This window comes from Maylandia zebra, linkage group LG12 (genome assembly GCF_041146795.1).
Source record: "Maylandia zebra isolate NMK-2024a linkage group LG12, Mzebra_GT3a, whole genome shotgun sequence".
Lineage (NCBI taxonomy): Eukaryota > Metazoa > Chordata > Actinopteri > Cichliformes > Cichlidae > Maylandia > Maylandia zebra.
Genome location: NC_135178.1, coordinates 28,216,288 through 28,232,972, shown reverse-complemented (window position 1 = coordinate 28,232,972; position 16,685 = coordinate 28,216,288). Strand labels below are relative to the sequence as shown.

The window sequence follows — 16,685 nt, the reverse complement described above, 5'->3', positions numbered from 1 at the left end:
AAACTTGATTTGTTCAAACATTAAATGTTACTCCATATTCAGGATTTTGTCCTGTAACCTAATCAAGGAGACATTAAATCACTTTAGTTTGTGTTTCTGATCAAAGTAAAGTTCTACTGATTTAATATTCTTGCTGATAAATGGCCTGTAAATAGACTTGGTTGCAAATTAGGATCAAACATAAAACCACTTACAGATGTGTACAGGTGTAGTCAGAAGTTGACATACACTCATCATGGGAGCAGCTGCCCACATGGAGGAGCCAAATACCTCCTGAAGAAGAATTTTATGGTCATACAAGATCAGAGTATTGAGGGTTTGTTTTGTTTTTTAATCACAATGAGAAGAGGTATGTTTGGAGGAGTAAAGTTGAGGCTTTCAATATTTATATAATTTCCTGAAGCCTGTCGTGAGAGACAATGAACCTGCTGAGACATTTGACAGTTTCATGAAGTTCTGCATGAATAATCGAACAGATCTTGTGCCTGTTAGACCTGACGCTAAAGTGAACTACACACGGTGACAAGAACAGATCAGATGAAGCTCAGGAAGTGCAGAGAGCTTAATGCAATTGATGTCGAAAAGCTCTTAAAGAAAAAGCTGGAGCTTAAAATCAGAAGTAGAGACTATAGAGGTGTCGTCCAAGGGTTTTGTCTATAGTCACCCGCATTACACTGATGCTGCTGGGCAGCAACATCCAAACAGAGCTGCTCTGAGGCCTTCATCATATGGAGAAACACAGAAAAGGAAAAAGAAGAGAGTGCAACAGCAGCATGGTGTATCAGTCATTTGGCCCTTCATCTGAAACTGTTTTTGGATTTTTTTTATATGGACTTCTGTGAAAATGAGTTTAGATCACTCATTCCCAAACTTAAGAATGTCACAAGCCAAGAGACACTACTCTTCTCCCCCCGCAACACCCTCACGGCCCACCAGGGGGCAGCACCCCACACGTCTAACCCCTGGTTTAGAAATTTGAAGATCTCGTAGTCAAAGGAAATCTAGATTTATGGTTTTGAGAAACATCCCGATTTTCAGTAAATTATAATTTTTAAAAAAAATCTTAAACCTTTCATCTAATGCCAACATCTGTGGATGGATGACACCAGTGTGAGCTGCTCACCTGCGCTGTGAAGGATATCAAAGACATTTTTAAAAGAGTCAGAAAAGTTGTTGTCTCTAGTTTGAGCTTGAGTCGAAGGTTTAAATGAATGTGTTTTCTCTGGGTCGAGATTGACAATGAATGACAGAGTGAGTGTGTGAATGTCTGTGGTGTATTTTGGGAGATGGTGACGGGAAGGGGGTTGAATTTTTTGTCGCCATGGGGACAGGAGGGGCTGACATTTGAAGTTTATCTCATACACAAGCAGTGCTGCCGTGGACTCGCTGGAAGCACAGGTCAGTATGTGTTTGTGTGCTTTGTGGTGAATTTGTCTTAACCTAAGAGCAAACAGAGGCAACGTGTTCGTGATCACAGGCTCGACCTGGTGAGAGACTTTACGTGGACATCAGGTGATAGATAAGTTTTGTGCACTTCTTTGTTTTCCTTTTGGTGGCGGGGAGCGATTCAAGCAAGTGTTTTGCGTTTTAAAAACAGCTATAAATATGGCTGGCTGCTGAAAGACTGCTCTATTTTAAGCTCGCCAGCTTTAACGGACCTACAGCTTCGTGTTGATAACAGTAGGGCAAGAATGTGTCGTGCAAACGCATATGACGGTTGTAATTGATGCAATGCACTGATACAGTTACATGCATTTCAAAGATTATTCAGAGGTTTTTCTAACTTCACAGTTAGGGTCATGCATTTTAAGGTTTCAGTGAGTTTTTCCATTTATATTAAATAATCATAAGACAGCACTGCGCAAGTACGGATCAGTGCTGTTAAAGGCAGGGCTGTGCACATAGATTTACAATATTATGTCACTCAACTCTATGGGGGGTTTAGTCAAAAATAGACTGCACACAAAGAAAAGGAGGAAGACTCCAGGTGTGAAAAATGAAACCTCGTGGCCTACAGAGGATAAATTATAATATTACTATTGTCTTCCTGTTTGCTTTCTTCTCTGACTTCTCTCTGCAGTGGTACAAAGATGAAGCCAACACTTATAGCCATCTTGTGTCTACCTCTTCTCGTCATTCACATTAAACCTTCACTGGCTTCCAAAAGAGGAAAGTTTCCTCAGATAATGAATGCTTTTAAGAAGCCTTCAAAAACAAAACCTAATCAGGACACTAAGTCTAAGACCCAACAGTCCACACAGTTCAACCAAGGAGGCTACCCCCAACAACCAGGCAGACCAGGAGGTTACCCTTACCAAGGAGGTAACCCCAACCAAGGAGGCTACCCCCAACAACCAGGCAGACCAGGAGGTTACCCTTACCAAGGAGGTAACCCCAACCAAGGAGGTTACCCTCAACAACCAGGCAGACCAGGAGGATACCCTTACCAAAGTGGGTATCCTAATCAAGGATTCTACCCAGGGTACCCAGGACATCAAGCTGGTGCTTACCCAGGACCGGGCTACCCATACTGGGGCAGTTATGGCAGTTACGGGGGTTATCCAGGCGGATACATAAACCACAACCCAAACAACAAAATCCTGAGTCCTCACTATGCCAGCAGCTTTGGGTATGGGGGTTATGGTGCTGGTGGCGGCTCTCCCTTCTCAAACTATGCAAAGGCACAGGGCTTTGTTCCCTCTGATAAATCCAAAGGTTTTGGTCGCAGAGCAGCATTGGCGGCAGCTGGAGGAGCTCTGACAGGAATGGCCCTGGGCTACGGGTTAGGAAGGTTCCCCCGTCCTCACTTTCACTTCCACAGCCCCCAGGAGGAGTATTACTACAACTACTACATGTACAGGAAGTATGGTATTAGATCTACTGATACAAATGACTTCAGCAGAGATTACGAATACATACAAGTTGACGTAACATTTGATAGTTTCATAAAGTCCTGCATGAATAGAGCAGATCTTGTCCCTGTAAAGAATCGAAAACCAAACCTCAAACCAGCTGTGACTACATCTAAACCCCCCACAGCTGCTACTGTGAACTCCACCATTGCATCAATTACTGCTGCTCTTGGCACTGCCAGCAGCGCCACAAGTAACAGCACCGCAACGAAAAACTCCTCAACAGATTCCCCTTCAACTCCTCACCCTCCGAATAAGTATGAAGACAATCCTGCACCTGCAGCTTCACAGCTCCTCCAAACTGATGATGACGACACAGTGAGCATTGTGGAGATTGGTTACCCAGCACTGATCACACAGGTTAAGCTCAAGAGGTGCATCGAACTTTACATCGTCAATGCTGAAAGAAACTTGAAGAAAAAGACCAAACTTGAAAGCAGCAGTGGAGCGCAAAGACTGCAGACAGACCTGCGAGGGCTTTTCTCTGTCATCACCAGCATTATAGTGATACTGCAAACACAGAGAAACTTGTGTGATGTGTTGCTCATTTGGTTTTTATATCTGACCAAATGAGTGTGCGATGAAACACTCACAACCCATATGCAACACTTTCACAGCCCACCAGGGGGCAACATAGCAGACCTTTATAATCACTGGTTTTTGTAGATATTTGCAGACACCAGAAGAATTGTAATCAAAGTCTAGATGTTTGGTTTTGAGAAAAATCTCAGTGAGTCTGGAGTAAATTATAATAAACAAATGTAAAAGTTTTCATCTTATGATTCATTTTGGGTCATACGTTGTGCATGAATGACATCAGCCTGAGCTGAACTAGCTGAGTAGAGTATGCTTTAACTAAGATTGTAAATAAGTTAAAGTTTGTAAGCATGTCAGCATGAATGATGAAGCAAGCAGGATGAATCTGAAAACACTAGTGTGAGCTGCAGATGGACTCTCATTGTATTTACTGAAGAAACCTGATTGGTATCAGCCCTAAAGATGATCCATTCTGATCTATTACATATATGATGGAGTCAAATATGTTTAAAGTAAAAAAATTCCAAAGCCATGCAATGGCCAGATTGGAGTCTTTACTGGGCTAATTCTGGCCTTATGTTTGACACCCCTGCAATAAACAGTAACCTCGTGTGATTGAAGTTGCACCCTTTTCCTCTCCTCTTCTGTTTGATTCAAATGAATCCACAGCCTTTATCATGAATTTTTACTTCAGGTCAGCTGGGATAAGTGATCGATGGAGAGAATTTTGACTGCAGTCACAGAAATGCAACACAGGAGGAAACAGGCTGCACTGGACCACAAGAGCAAAACATAAGAAAATAATTTGTATTTTATCTGACACGTTATAGGACAGATTTACTGAAGGAAATTATCCACAATTGCAGAATGAGCTACTAAAAATGCACTGTAATTTCTATACAAAGACACACTTCAGTAAAAGAAATGTGATATAATGGCTCAAAAATCCAATGTGAGCTCAGGTTTCCCACAAGTGCTTCTCTTTGAAAACAGCTTTCCAGTTACCATGTTACTGTGTCATGTGGATGTAGAGTGCACCGCTTCTTAGTTTGAATAGCACACTGCAACATTGAGGGATTAATCTAACACACTAAAGATTTTCTTTTTTACAGACTGAGCAGAGAGAAGTTGCTCTCTGTGTACGCACTGCTGAGAAAAGGAAGTTCATTTCAGTTAATTTCTGCTCTGTTTCATGAAAACAGTGTTGCAGTGCTAAGTTTTAGCACCGCGATATCAGCTTTGAGTCATCCACGTAAAGTGCAGATTACGCACTCGTTTTGATAACATCTCCGCTCGTAAATCCAGGAGATTTTTAACGTCAGAAGATGCTTTCAGCTCCTACAGATGTTAGTCTGACCTCAAATGTTCCTTCTTCTTAAAAAAGCCAGCTTTCGTAATGAAGGGATATTTGGCGAATTGAGGGGAATTTAAAACTGCTGGCTAAGGGTAAACGTAAATTCATTAAAATTATAATTCATGCCGGCAATAATGACACCCGATTATGTCAATCGGAGGTCACTAACCATATTGAATTCCCCTGCCCAATCAGACCAGGGGTGTCAAGTTTAGCCAGATGATATCTTTAAATTGCTGTCTGTCTGAGTGGTGTCCAAAAAACGACGTGGGCTTCATAGATAATTGTGAAACTTTCTGGAGGAAACCTGGTCTTGTTAGGAGAGACGGCATCCATCCCACTTTGAATGGAGCAGCTCTCATTTCTAGAAATCAGGCCAACGTATTAACCCCACAAAATGTGACCAGGAAGCAGAGTTGCAGTCTTACACGCCTCTCTGCAGCTTCTCTCCTCCTGTTATCCACCCAAACCCCATCCCCTGACTGTGTCAGCTCCCAAACAGACAAAAAAACAACAACTTTCTCTTTCTTCCAAGTCTCTGTTAGTACATGACTTAATAATTGATCAACAGATCGATTTAGTCTGCCTTACAGAAACCTGGTTGCAGCAGGATGATAATGTTAGCTTAAATAAAACAACAGTCCTGAGTCATTCTAACTATCAGAAACCTGAAGCACAGCTGAAGGGGCGGCGTGGCACCAATTACAGCCTATTACTCAAACAAAGACCAAGACCTCCCCCCCCTAAAGGAGACACTCCCTGTTTTTGCCACACAAACATCCTCCAGTGACCTGCTGAGAGCTTTTTAACCGCGAGTGGTGAAAGCAAACACTTTACTCCATCATATCAGTACGCCTCTTTTTACAGTCTACATTACAAATAAACACAAGAGATGGTCAGGACAGAGATAAGCAAAGATAACTGTTCATATACAAAATAATTTACATATCAAACATTTCTTTAGGTCAAGTGGAAATTGGAAAGTGGAACTTTTTTATAAATCCCATAAAGACAGTTTTTTAATTAGAGTAAACAGAAAAGAAACTGAACAATGTTCTTCATGCTTTGTGGCCTGTTTAAACCCTGTTTCCTCTCTTGTCTGTTTCCAGTGTCTGCTCTGGTGAAAGGATGGCTGACGTTTCCGCACTGCCATTCCTGCGTTGTTGTAGACTTTCCTGAGTTCAAGTGCACCGCCACTCAAACCCGTTACTACAACCTGGCTTCCTGCTACCAAAGGAGTACTCTCCATGGGTTTCTCCCAGTTTCCTCTGGCTAGCCACTGATCCCTCTGCAGTCTGTCGATAAGCGAACAGGCTTTCAACTCAATTTTCTTAAAAAAAACACATAAAATAAAAATAGGAAACTGGACAAGCAGAAGGGAGTTTTTCCGTCCCAAGTGCTTACCCTTGGGTCATCTGATTGTTGGGATTTTCTCTGTATTATTGTAGGGCCTCTACCATACAGTATTAAGGTCACTGTTGTTGTGATTTGGTGCTATATGAATAAAGTTGAATTGAAAATGGAATCATTTATTCTTTCAGTATGAGCCAAATGTACGATATATGGTAAAACGTTCAGTAAAGCAGACACTTAAAAGTTGAACCATTAGTAAGTACACGCACTGAACTCTCGCTGCTGATTGGCTGTGGGCCCTTATTTGATTATTTTTCCATTTCCTTTTCCCCTGTGGATGCCGAGAATCGACTCCACCCCAGCCCTGCCCCCATCATCTGTTTCTAAGCGACCCACATCTCTCGTGCGGCCATATGTCAGACAGAAATGAAACAGTTGAAACCATAACCGGAGAGGTACGAGCGCCGCGGGGACATTATCGAAGACAAACAGGGAGGAAGGAACTCATCTGACTCACGGTCACCACACAGGTGAGGCTGTAGGTAAAGTAGAGCAATTAATGTTTCTACCTGTGATCTGTGCGCAGTTCACGTCACCTGGAGTAAACAGTCTTTATCTAACCGAGTATCAGGCAGTGGTTATTGCAGGGCGTATTCCAGTGAAGTTTTCCCCTTTTAATATGAATTCCCTGCATTAATATGCAGTTATAAATAAATTCTAACAACATGTAACATATGTTTTAATTGTTTCAAGGAACAAACCATCCACCGGGCAACTTGTTATTGCCTCCCATATCGCGGCAGCTCTTTAACAACAAGTTACAGGGAAAGGCATCGCATACAGTTAAAAAAGTTTTTACAAGTATTTAAAGCAAAAATCATCGATTAGTTATCACTAGTCGCTGTATTAGCCTGAGACAAATAAAATGCTTACCATACCGAGGAGGTTTTGTGTAAAATAAAGAAAATACCTTTATTGCAAGTCTTTAATATATAATTTATAATCAATCCACTCCTTTTTAGCCACTTAAAATATTTTTATATAGCTATTATGTTATATTTGTTACAAAGCCAGCTGGCCTCTTGAAGAACAGTGAGTGTTTGACATTCATAAATAAAGAACATATAAAGGTCGCTTTGCCAAAAACCAATTTAATCTTTTAACTCATGGTAGAAATGGCATAAAATAGCTTGAGATCATTCACGACAGATATGCTTGACGTACATTTCACAGATTAAAGGCAAACAAGTCATTTAAAACTATTTAAATACAATCGCTTTTTGGCACAACACCAGAATAAATAAAAGTTAATTAAATCAGGCTTAATTTTAATTGCTGTGTCACAGCAGCCGAACTGTTAAACACGACCTATAACAAGATCTGACAAGATAATTTAAACAACAGTTGTTGGGTTTTTTTAAAGTACACAAAAGCAGCTATTTGTGTGTGAGGCGGGGAAGATTTTCGGTATCCAAAAATGCTCAGATAAATAGTTAAATAAACCCTCCTTCTCCAGTTTGTCCACAGCCCTTTTTTTCCTTCTTCTTTCTTACTTTCTATTTTTTTTTTTTTTTTTTTTTTTTTTTTTGCCTTCCCTGTGTGGTTTTGCAAAAACGATGGCTCATTCCATTATTTCAGATACTGATCAATTAGCATCATGCGTCCCAGGCTGATACACAGCGGAAATCCATTTTGGAGCGCCACTAAGGCGCCTGTCTAATGGAATTTTCTTTATTTTTCTTTATATATTTTCTAAAGCCACACCTTCTCAGACAAGGATTTGTGGTTTTTCCACGTCATGTCTGACAACAGACTGAATAGTATTCAATTTTGTAGTAACACATTACAAACAACTGGACAGACAGTTAAAATAATTTTTAGTAGTAATATATTTTATTGTCATTTAAAATGTGAACATGCTAATATAAACCCGTTAGCTCATATATAATTGTATATAACTCCTATGAGAGTTATTTCTTAATTTTCTTGTTTGTTTGTATATTTGTCACACTTTAATGTTTCAGATTAACAAACACATTTTTATAGTAGACAAAGATTACCGGCGTAAATATAAAGTATTGTTTTTAAATGATGATTTCATTTAAAAAGCTTATCAAACCCCCTTGTTTAATCATGATTCGACTTTGGTCAATCAAATTTTTTGGAAGCTGAGTTCAATTTCATTAGCCACACCCAGGCCTGATTACTGCCCACCTGCTGAATCCAGAAATAACTTACAATACAATACGACTTTATTTGTATTGCACATTTAAAACCAGAGGTACACCAAAGTGCTTCACAAAATCCACTAAAAGCAGTAGCAAAATACAAATGCAAATAGCAGGTGGAAAGCATTGATTAACCAAGCATACAAGATAAGCAGATATCGAAATAAAACTTCAAAAGCAAAATCAATACAAAACCTTGTTCAACAAAACAGAAGAAAATGGTACTTACAAGAATCGTACTCTAGATAGCCAGGAAGGCTAAACCAAATAGATAAGTTTTCAATCGAGATTCTGGATCGAGTCAGATGCACGAATAGCTTGTGGGAGATTGTTCCAGAGGTTAGGTGCAAACAGAGCGAAAGCACGGTCACCTCTGCTCTTTGCAGTGACCTAGGTTGCACCAAGAGCAATTGTCCTGATGATCTCAGTGCTCTCCTAGGAATATACAGGCTGAGAAGATCAATAAGATAACTAGGCGCGATATTATTTATGATTTTAAAAGTAAGCAATAAGATTTTAAAATTAATGTGATACTTAAATCGATGGTATCTGACAAAATGAAGCAGGTTAAAAGATCTCAAAAAGCAACACACCATGATCTAAAGAAGCGACTGAGAAACAAAGTCATTGACATCTATGAGTCTGGAAAGGGTTACAATGAACCAGTGTATCAAAATGACTCCAAGAGCACATCAACGACTCATCCAGGAGCTCACAAGACTGGATAACCACATCTAAAGAACTGCAGGCATAAACTAACATTTCACAAAAAGACCATCGTGCCAACAGTCTAGCATGGTGGTGGTAGTGATGGTCTTGACTTGGATGACTTGCTGTAGTTGATGAAACTTTGAATTCTGCTCTCTACCAGAAAATCCTGAAGGAGAGTGTCCACCCATCAGTTCATGCCCTGAAGCTCAAGTTCATTTGGGTGATGCAGCAGGACAGTGAGCCAAAGATGTTTTACCCCCTTAATAACTACTTAGGTTATTTTTGTCCAATGTCAAACTTTTTTGGATGATTTGAAACATGTACGTGTGACAAATATGTGAAAACCTAAAAACCAGGAGGGGGTAAATACTTTTTCAGTGCATTGTACATATTTATGTCCTGGAAGCAAGATATTTTAAAATTCTGATAGTTGAAAACAAAATTAAGATAAGGGATATAAACTACCTTCATCATCTACAGTTCCTCATCATTTTAATAAACATTACTTACCCTCCAATATAATATCTGTTTGATTATCCACCTGCCTGTCTCATTTTCATACTTGTATTTAATTTCGAAGATCAAGGTGATAAATATGTGCTCGTATCAACTTGTTTTAAAAACCAGCTTTCATTACAGTTCTTTCAATTAAAACAAGCAAAACAGATGAGAAAATAACAACAGTTTGAACTACACCCTGCATTGTTACATGATCACACTGCCTCAGCATCACTTCTAGTATCATATTTCTGTGATGGGATTTGCAACTCAATAAAGAGCTTGAGGAGTACTCAACACTGACATTACACAGCACTGTGGAGATGTCACTAATTACAGCCTCCAAGGTTCAGGTTCTGCATCATAAAGCTATCAGCACTGACATTGGCAGACTCTCAGGAGAATTTCCAGTTTTCCTTTTGTTACTGAAAGCCTAAAAAATGAAACCCTGTTGTGTTTCCACATGTCTAAACTGCTCATTTGCCTTCTTGCAAATCGAATATCTCAAAAGTGGCAATTAAGCACCAAAAATACAATCTGGAAACACAGAGATTGATGAAACAATCAGACAAAAATGCACCTAAGAAAGTGAATTTTCTACCGTGCAAAACAAAATCCAGTGCATACATGACTGATTGCAGCTGTCAGCGTCTCTGCTCTAGCCTTCCTAGTTTCCTCCAACACAATTACAAATTTAAAAAAAAAATGCTGAGATGGTTTGCACATGTGCAGAGGAGGCATAGTACACATGAGCAAAGGTGCTGAATATGGAGATTTCAAAAAGGAGGAATAGAATAAGACCACAGAGAAGATTGAATTTGGTGAATTTAGGGAAGGAAGACATGCAGGGGGTGGTGTGACACAGGACGATGCTAGAGATAGGGTAAGATAGAGGGAGACGATCTTCCCCTAAAGAGAGCAGCCAAAAGAAGAACACATGTATGATTTTAGGTTTCTGCTGCTAACAGCTCTCTAGCACTAAAACTAAAATAATAAAGTGACATTAACACTACATAAGTACAAAATTAAAAGTGATATGCTCTAAATATTATCTCATATTTGTCTCCACAGAGTGAAGATGAAGCTCTATTCATTGTCCATGCTTAGTTTGTCACTTATCTTGCTTAATACCCCTTTCTCGCTGACCAGGGGAAAGGGAGGGAGAGGAAAAAGTTCGGGCAGCAAAAAAGTCTCTTCGGGCACCAATACAGGATACAAACCCAAAAAAGACTCCACCCCTCAGGGTGGCCATCCAAAACAAAACAATCAGGGCAGTCCCGGGCAGCAAGGCAATTATCCCAGACAACCAGGTGCAGCAGGCAACCCTAACCAGTATCCGGGACAAAGTTCTCCGTATGGAGGGTATGGAGGAGGTTATGGACGGTATGGAGGAGGTTATGGAGGTAATCGTCCTTCTGAGAATTCCAGAGGGTTTGCTCGCAGTGCAGTAGTAGCTGCAGCTGGAGGTGCAGTGGCAGGAACGGCCCTGGGCTATGGGTTAGGACAGTTCCACAATCCTCACTTTACTGTCCGCAGCCCTCAAGAGGAGTATTATTACAAACACTACATGCACAGGAACCATGGGTCTAAAATCCACACTAATAGAAATACTAACAAAAATACTAATACCAATACCAATACTACTGAATACAGCAGCGACAAAGGAAGAGATGCCGTAATTACTCAACCCGTTCAGAGTTATGAAGACTACATGGATGCCTGTATGAAGAGGTCTGACATTTTGCCGGTGAAAACTCAAAAGCCCCAAATCAAACCAGGTACAACTGCCACAGCTACAACCAAAACCAACACGTCTACTCTCGTGACATCACAGAGCAACGACACTGCCACAGAAAACCCCTCGACCCCCACCCCTGCAAGTCCAGGCCCTCCAAATCAGCCCGAAGAAGATGACACAGTCAGCATTGTGGAGATCGGCTACCCGGCACTGATCGAGCAGGTGAAAACCAGGAGATGCTTGGAGTTGTACATGGCTTACTCCATGAAGTACATGAGACAGGAAGGGCCGAAAGACGGGAGTACAGGAGGGGTAGAAGGATTGGAGATGGGCTTTCAAAGACTTTTAGCAGTAGTTACAAGTGCTATGCTGATGCTACTTAACAGCAATGTACCTGTGCTGCTGCACTGAGATGTTCATTTGACATTATAGAGAATGTGTTCATGAATAAGATGAAAGATGATAAGATGAAAAATAACTTGGTGGAAAGGAACCTGTAATCCTTTCTTTATTTTGTGCTGACTTCTGCTGTGAGATTTTATACTTTATTTTATACTTTATGCTTCATATAAAGCAAACATTGACGGCACAGATGGCTGACTTGTGATTACAGGAGAAATTAAAATAAATAGTTACAAAGCCTTTTCCTGTAACTGTAAAACAAAACGAGCTAAAGGGTTGTTTCTTATGGGAGAATGTGAATGTTTTCATTAATCCTAAAGGCTTGCACTTTTTCCTCGTCATGTTAAATAAATGAAATAGCTTTACTAACTTGTACTTGTGGATATTTCATTGCTTCGGAGCTGGCAAATGACAATGTCTCGTAGCATTAGTGTTATGAAAACGGTAGAGTCAGCATTGGATTATGTATTTTTTATGTTATTGTATCCATCCAGCACCTCCAAATCTGGGATCATGAGCCCGTCCAGGCCTCCTCCACACCATTATTGTGTTGGGTAATGACATAATTTTCTCTTGGGGAATATGCTACACTAAGCTAGATGTTGTGATGGGGTTCTCTTTCCCATTTAAAGGATCATGTGATCATTCAGCTCCGTATTAGTCTGTAGATTTCCAGACATTCAACGATCCCTAACAAATGTATCAAACTGTGTGATTTGGCCCCCCCTAATGGTCCCGGTCTCTCTGATAGACTTGCTTTGTAAAGAATGGTCTATTTTACTTGTACCTCAGATTTAAATGCCACATTTAACTCTCTTGTCAGACCTTTAACCTGCTTCATTATAGAAATAATTAAGAACTAGCAAACACTTATCAGCTCAAATTAAATATGAACCCCTGAAAATAGGGCATCGTGTATAAAAATGGCTGCGGCTCCATAAAGGTTAATGCAATATTCTTGTTAAGCATTTCAAATTAAAGCTGGCCGTCTGCACGTTGACCTTTTATTCATTTTATAACTGTAGGTCCAGTGTGTTGGTACACAAAATACCAGACATAACTTAAATAAGTGCACTATTTTGATTTTTACACTTAAATGTTTCAGATAATCAAATCAATTTTTATATTAGACAAAGAAACCTGAGTAAATGCAAAATGCAGTTTGTAAATGATGATTTCTTTTATTAGGAAGAAAAAAGCTGTTCAAACGACCTGAAACCGTGTGAAAAAGTAATTGCCTCTCCTTGTTAGATTATAAATTAACTTTGATTAACCACTTTTTTTTTGGAAAGCTCAGTTCAGTTTCACTAGCCACACTTAGCCCCGATTATTGCCCTCATAACACAATGCTTCATATCACAATCTAAAGAAACCCAAGAACAAATGAGAAACAAAGTCAGTGACGTCAGTCTGAAAAGGATTACAAAGGTTCCTAAGGCTTAATAATAATCTAAAATAATCTAAAATGATGTGGTTAGCATGGAGAATGAATGTCAACACGAAGCTATATCACACATTTATTTTACATTCATAACAGTTTTAAATATTAAAGAACATTCTTTAATAAAAATCTACAAATGATCATAAAACATTTAATTATGCAAATATGTCAACGAAAGCAATACTAAAAAATATAACCTATACACAATATACAGCATATACAGGATAGCAACATCACATCAAATCAGATTACATTTCGTGACTTTAATAATGATTTTTGACCGCGTGTTTTCATATTCAGCGTAATGGTGTCACATTGATAAGTCAAACTCCTCTTATTGTCCTCACACAGGGTCACTGAAGTGTCCATAAAACAAATTGGCAACAGGTTTTTATTTCTGAAAACTCAAATTTCAGGTGAACTATGACTTTAAAAATGTCCCCTTTACAGTAGGATGGGTTATTTTTGAAAGGAGGGTTTTTTCTGGTGTGTTTGTAAATCTCAGCTTCGTCTCCAGCGCTACATGAATGCCACCCAGTGGCCCATGAGCAGGGACATTAGGGAGCCAATGACAACAATGATGCTGTTGTAGATTGGGCCACTGGATGCTCCGGTGTAGTACTCTACATCACCAGAGCCCTCTGGCTCATAGCCAGGGCGGGGGCCATAGCCGTAACCACCTCCGTATCGTGGGTATCCATAACCTCCTCCATACCCTCCATATCCACCATATCCTCCGAATCCTCCGCCATACCCATACCCATACCCAGGACGGCTCAAGGCAGAGCCGAGCATGGATCCTCCTATTGCTCCTGCAGCAGCTGCCCCAGCTACTTTCCCGGCACTGGGGCCACTGCTCTGGACAGGCGGTGGTCTGTAGGGCTGACCTCCCCACCCCCGGCTGTAGCCTCCTCCTCCTCGGCTGAACCCACCACCTCCACGTCCACGGCGGGCCTTGGAGCCGGGTAACAGTGTGGCCAGGAGCAGCACACAGAGGGCCACTGTGGAAAGTTTGTGCATTTCCAACGTGATTTTCATCCTGTCAAAATAAGATTATAGAAACTTTATTAGGACTGAATTGGTTAATGAGGTTAATGAACTTCATTAGTAATCACTTTTACATTTTTATAGACTTGCTTTTACTTCTATTACATGTTACATCATCTTTCAGTTGTGTTGTTAATTTTTTTGCTCAGCTTTGTTCTGTCATTGGGATTTAAAAAATTATGTATTCATTTTGCTATTATAAACAGGAAAATCAAATTTTTGTTTCTGCTGTTGCTGTTTTAGACTATACATAGTAAAATAATTACCCAACAAGTACCAACCAAGGATTTCGTTTAAATCATTTAAAGAGAAAATATTTATTTGCATTATTACTACTTGAATGGTGAGTACTTAAATTTATTTTTTTTTAAACTATACTTTATACATTATATAAAATGGAAAGGTTCTTGAACTCACACAAACACACTGATGAGATGTTCTCAGTGCAGCTTTAGTCCTGCTGTGTGGTATTATTACACTGCTGATGAATTAGGAACAGCACAGATCACTGCTCTTAATCCAGCTTTGAGAAACAAATCTTACACAAGCACTGTGGCATGAGTGCTGAAGCAGACAAGGGATCAGATCAGACTCATATTTTCTAATGCACCTCAGTTAGGATCCTGTAGATGGGGTCTGTTTCTAAATCTATGGATTAGCTCGTTTTTGTTGGGATGAAATTCATATTTTCTTAATTCTGAAATCTGACTATTTTTGACCTAATCCCAAATTATGGACAGGCTAAGACATAAGATAACCATGTAAAAAGAATTAGAGAAAGATGACACAGGCCATAAAAATAATGTATTAACAAACATCCAGGCTACATTTATATATGAGGTTTAGGTGTAGGCTATGCACCATAAATACAATATTATTGATGTATTATTATAAAATATCCAACATTAAATTATGTAAACTCCAAAAAAACAAAAACCTAGTAAAAACATATTGCATTAAGTATGTCACTGCTATAATCTGTACTAACAAAATATTAGTGAAGATTGTACTTTATATACAGTGTGGTAGGACAAGTGTATTTTTAAGTACTGTGAAGTCTAAGCAGGTCCTGTATCTAGTAATAATTTCAGTAATGAGGTGAGCATGAGGACTAACATTAGAGTTAGTGACTTGTTTGTGCCACTAAAAAGTATCTCAAAATTTTAATAACTCAACTTGAAATATTGAATCATGTTGAAATATTGAGATAAAATTGGGTGGCAATTTCTGTTTTTCTGTGGCAGAAATACGCTTGCATCAAAACATTTACTCAAATCTGTACACTTTTGATGTATGCATGACTACATTGAGTGGGTTTTTTAATGCTACTTTGCACATGCACTCTGACACATTTTAAAAAGAAATATTGCACTTTTTACTTTTATTCACCAGCTTTATTTTAATTAAGTCTTCTCTGGATGAGGATTTAAATAGATAATTTTAATAAGTATGTTATAGAGTTTTAAGAAATACTCTCCAGTATTTAAAACGCCTACAGCAGTTTCACCTTGACCAACTGCGTCACTGAAGGATAGCTCACATATTAGAGCATCGATAACACCAATCCACTAATAAGGATCGCTATCACTGAATCATAACTACGTCTGTTTTTCAAACTTTAAATCCAATTTAAAGCAAAGTTTAATCCGCTCCACTTAAATTCTCTTTTATCAACCATTCAGTCTATAAATCCAGGTTGGTTTTATATATTATTATTAAGTATCCATGATTAAAAGAGAACTTAGAGTTGACTTTTTATTTATTATAATCCTTGTTTGTACCTTGAGATGCATTCATATTAATTGTAATTAGTACTACCATGTGTTGCTTGAGAATTAGGATTTGACAAATACCACAGTCTTTGTACGCTGTATGCAACTTTTATATTACATTACTTTGTATAGTACTACTAATTCTTTTACAAAGAAATGAAATACATGTCCCACCACTGATTATATGACCATGACATCATTGGCTCTGTCAACAGACTGTGTACACTGTCTAATCTGTGTCCTCTTACAAGGTAACTCGAGCTATAATTACACTGGGTCAGTTAGTTTGAGAATAATCCAGTGACTCTCAGATTACAGCTACACTTTCTAGATATAAGCTCTGATCTGTGCAAATATTTTTTTTAAATATCCCAGAAATAAGAACAAAAGGCTGTAACTCACTGAGCCTCATACAATAAACATCCCACATTTTAATATAAATTAGTAACATGAAGAAAAAAGAGAAAAAAATAGAAATAAAAAAAGTCTTACCTGCGAAATTAATATTTTTTTGTGTGGCGGAGATTTGGATGGTATTCCTCTTTGGGAAGCTGAAGCCAAAAGTGATGTTCGCAGCTCAGACTCCTTTTCTTGTCTGTGGGAAAGTATGTTTCAGGGCCAGCCTGTTATCCGTCAGACAATCTCAATCACCTCATTGGCTGACTGTGCAGTAAGCTGCTGGTGCTGCCGAC

The 16,685-nt window shown here is 39.2% G+C and overlaps 2 protein-coding genes across 2 annotated transcripts; one reads left to right on the top strand and one right to left on the bottom strand.

Moving 5' to 3' along the window:
* Positions 1 to 1,077: 1,077 nt before the first annotated feature.
* Positions 1,078 to 12,097, top strand: LOC112429767 (uncharacterized). The gene is made up of 4 exons (XM_024804495.2): positions 1,078 to 1,398; positions 2,081 to 3,483; positions 5,913 to 6,054; positions 10,665 to 12,097. Exons 2-4 carry the CDS (start codon positions 2,091 to 2,093, stop codon positions 11,740 to 11,742), a joined length of 2,613 nt encoding a protein of 870 aa, XP_024660263.2. The 5' UTR covers positions 1,078 to 1,398; positions 2,081 to 2,090; the 3' UTR covers positions 11,743 to 12,097.
* A 1,140-nt stretch (positions 12,098 to 13,237) lies between these two features.
* On the bottom strand, positions 13,238 to 16,628 carry sprn2 (shadow of prion protein 2). Its single transcript, XM_024804574.2, has 2 exons — positions 16,486 to 16,628; positions 13,238 to 14,213 (listed from the first exon to the last, which is right to left on the bottom strand). Exon 2 carries the CDS (start codon positions 14,210 to 14,212, stop codon positions 13,694 to 13,696), a length of 519 nt encoding a protein of 172 aa, XP_024660342.1. The 5' UTR covers position 14,213; positions 16,486 to 16,628; the 3' UTR covers positions 13,238 to 13,693.
* Between the last annotated feature and the right edge of the window lie 57 nt (positions 16,629 to 16,685).

What these genes read in the sequence shown, in the direction of transcription:
- LOC112429767 (XM_024804495.2), top strand. Translation starts at nt 2,091, where the DNA reads ATGAAGCCAACACTTATAGCCATCTTGTGTCTACCTCTTCTCGTCATT. An exon ending in GTTTTTATATCTGACCAAAT is followed by an intron (nt 3,484 to 5,912) that starts GAGTGTGCGATG and finishes GTCTGTTTCCAG; the next exon opens with TGTCTGCTCTGGTGAAAGGA. An exon ending in CAAAGGAGTACTCTCCATGG is followed by an intron (nt 6,055 to 10,664) that starts GTTTCTCCCAGT and finishes TTGTCTCCACAG; the next exon opens with AGTGAAGATGAAGCTCTATT.
- sprn2 (XM_024804574.2), bottom strand. Translation starts at nt 14,212, where the DNA reads ATGAAAATCACGTTGGAAATGCACAAACTTTCCACAGTGGCCCTCTGT.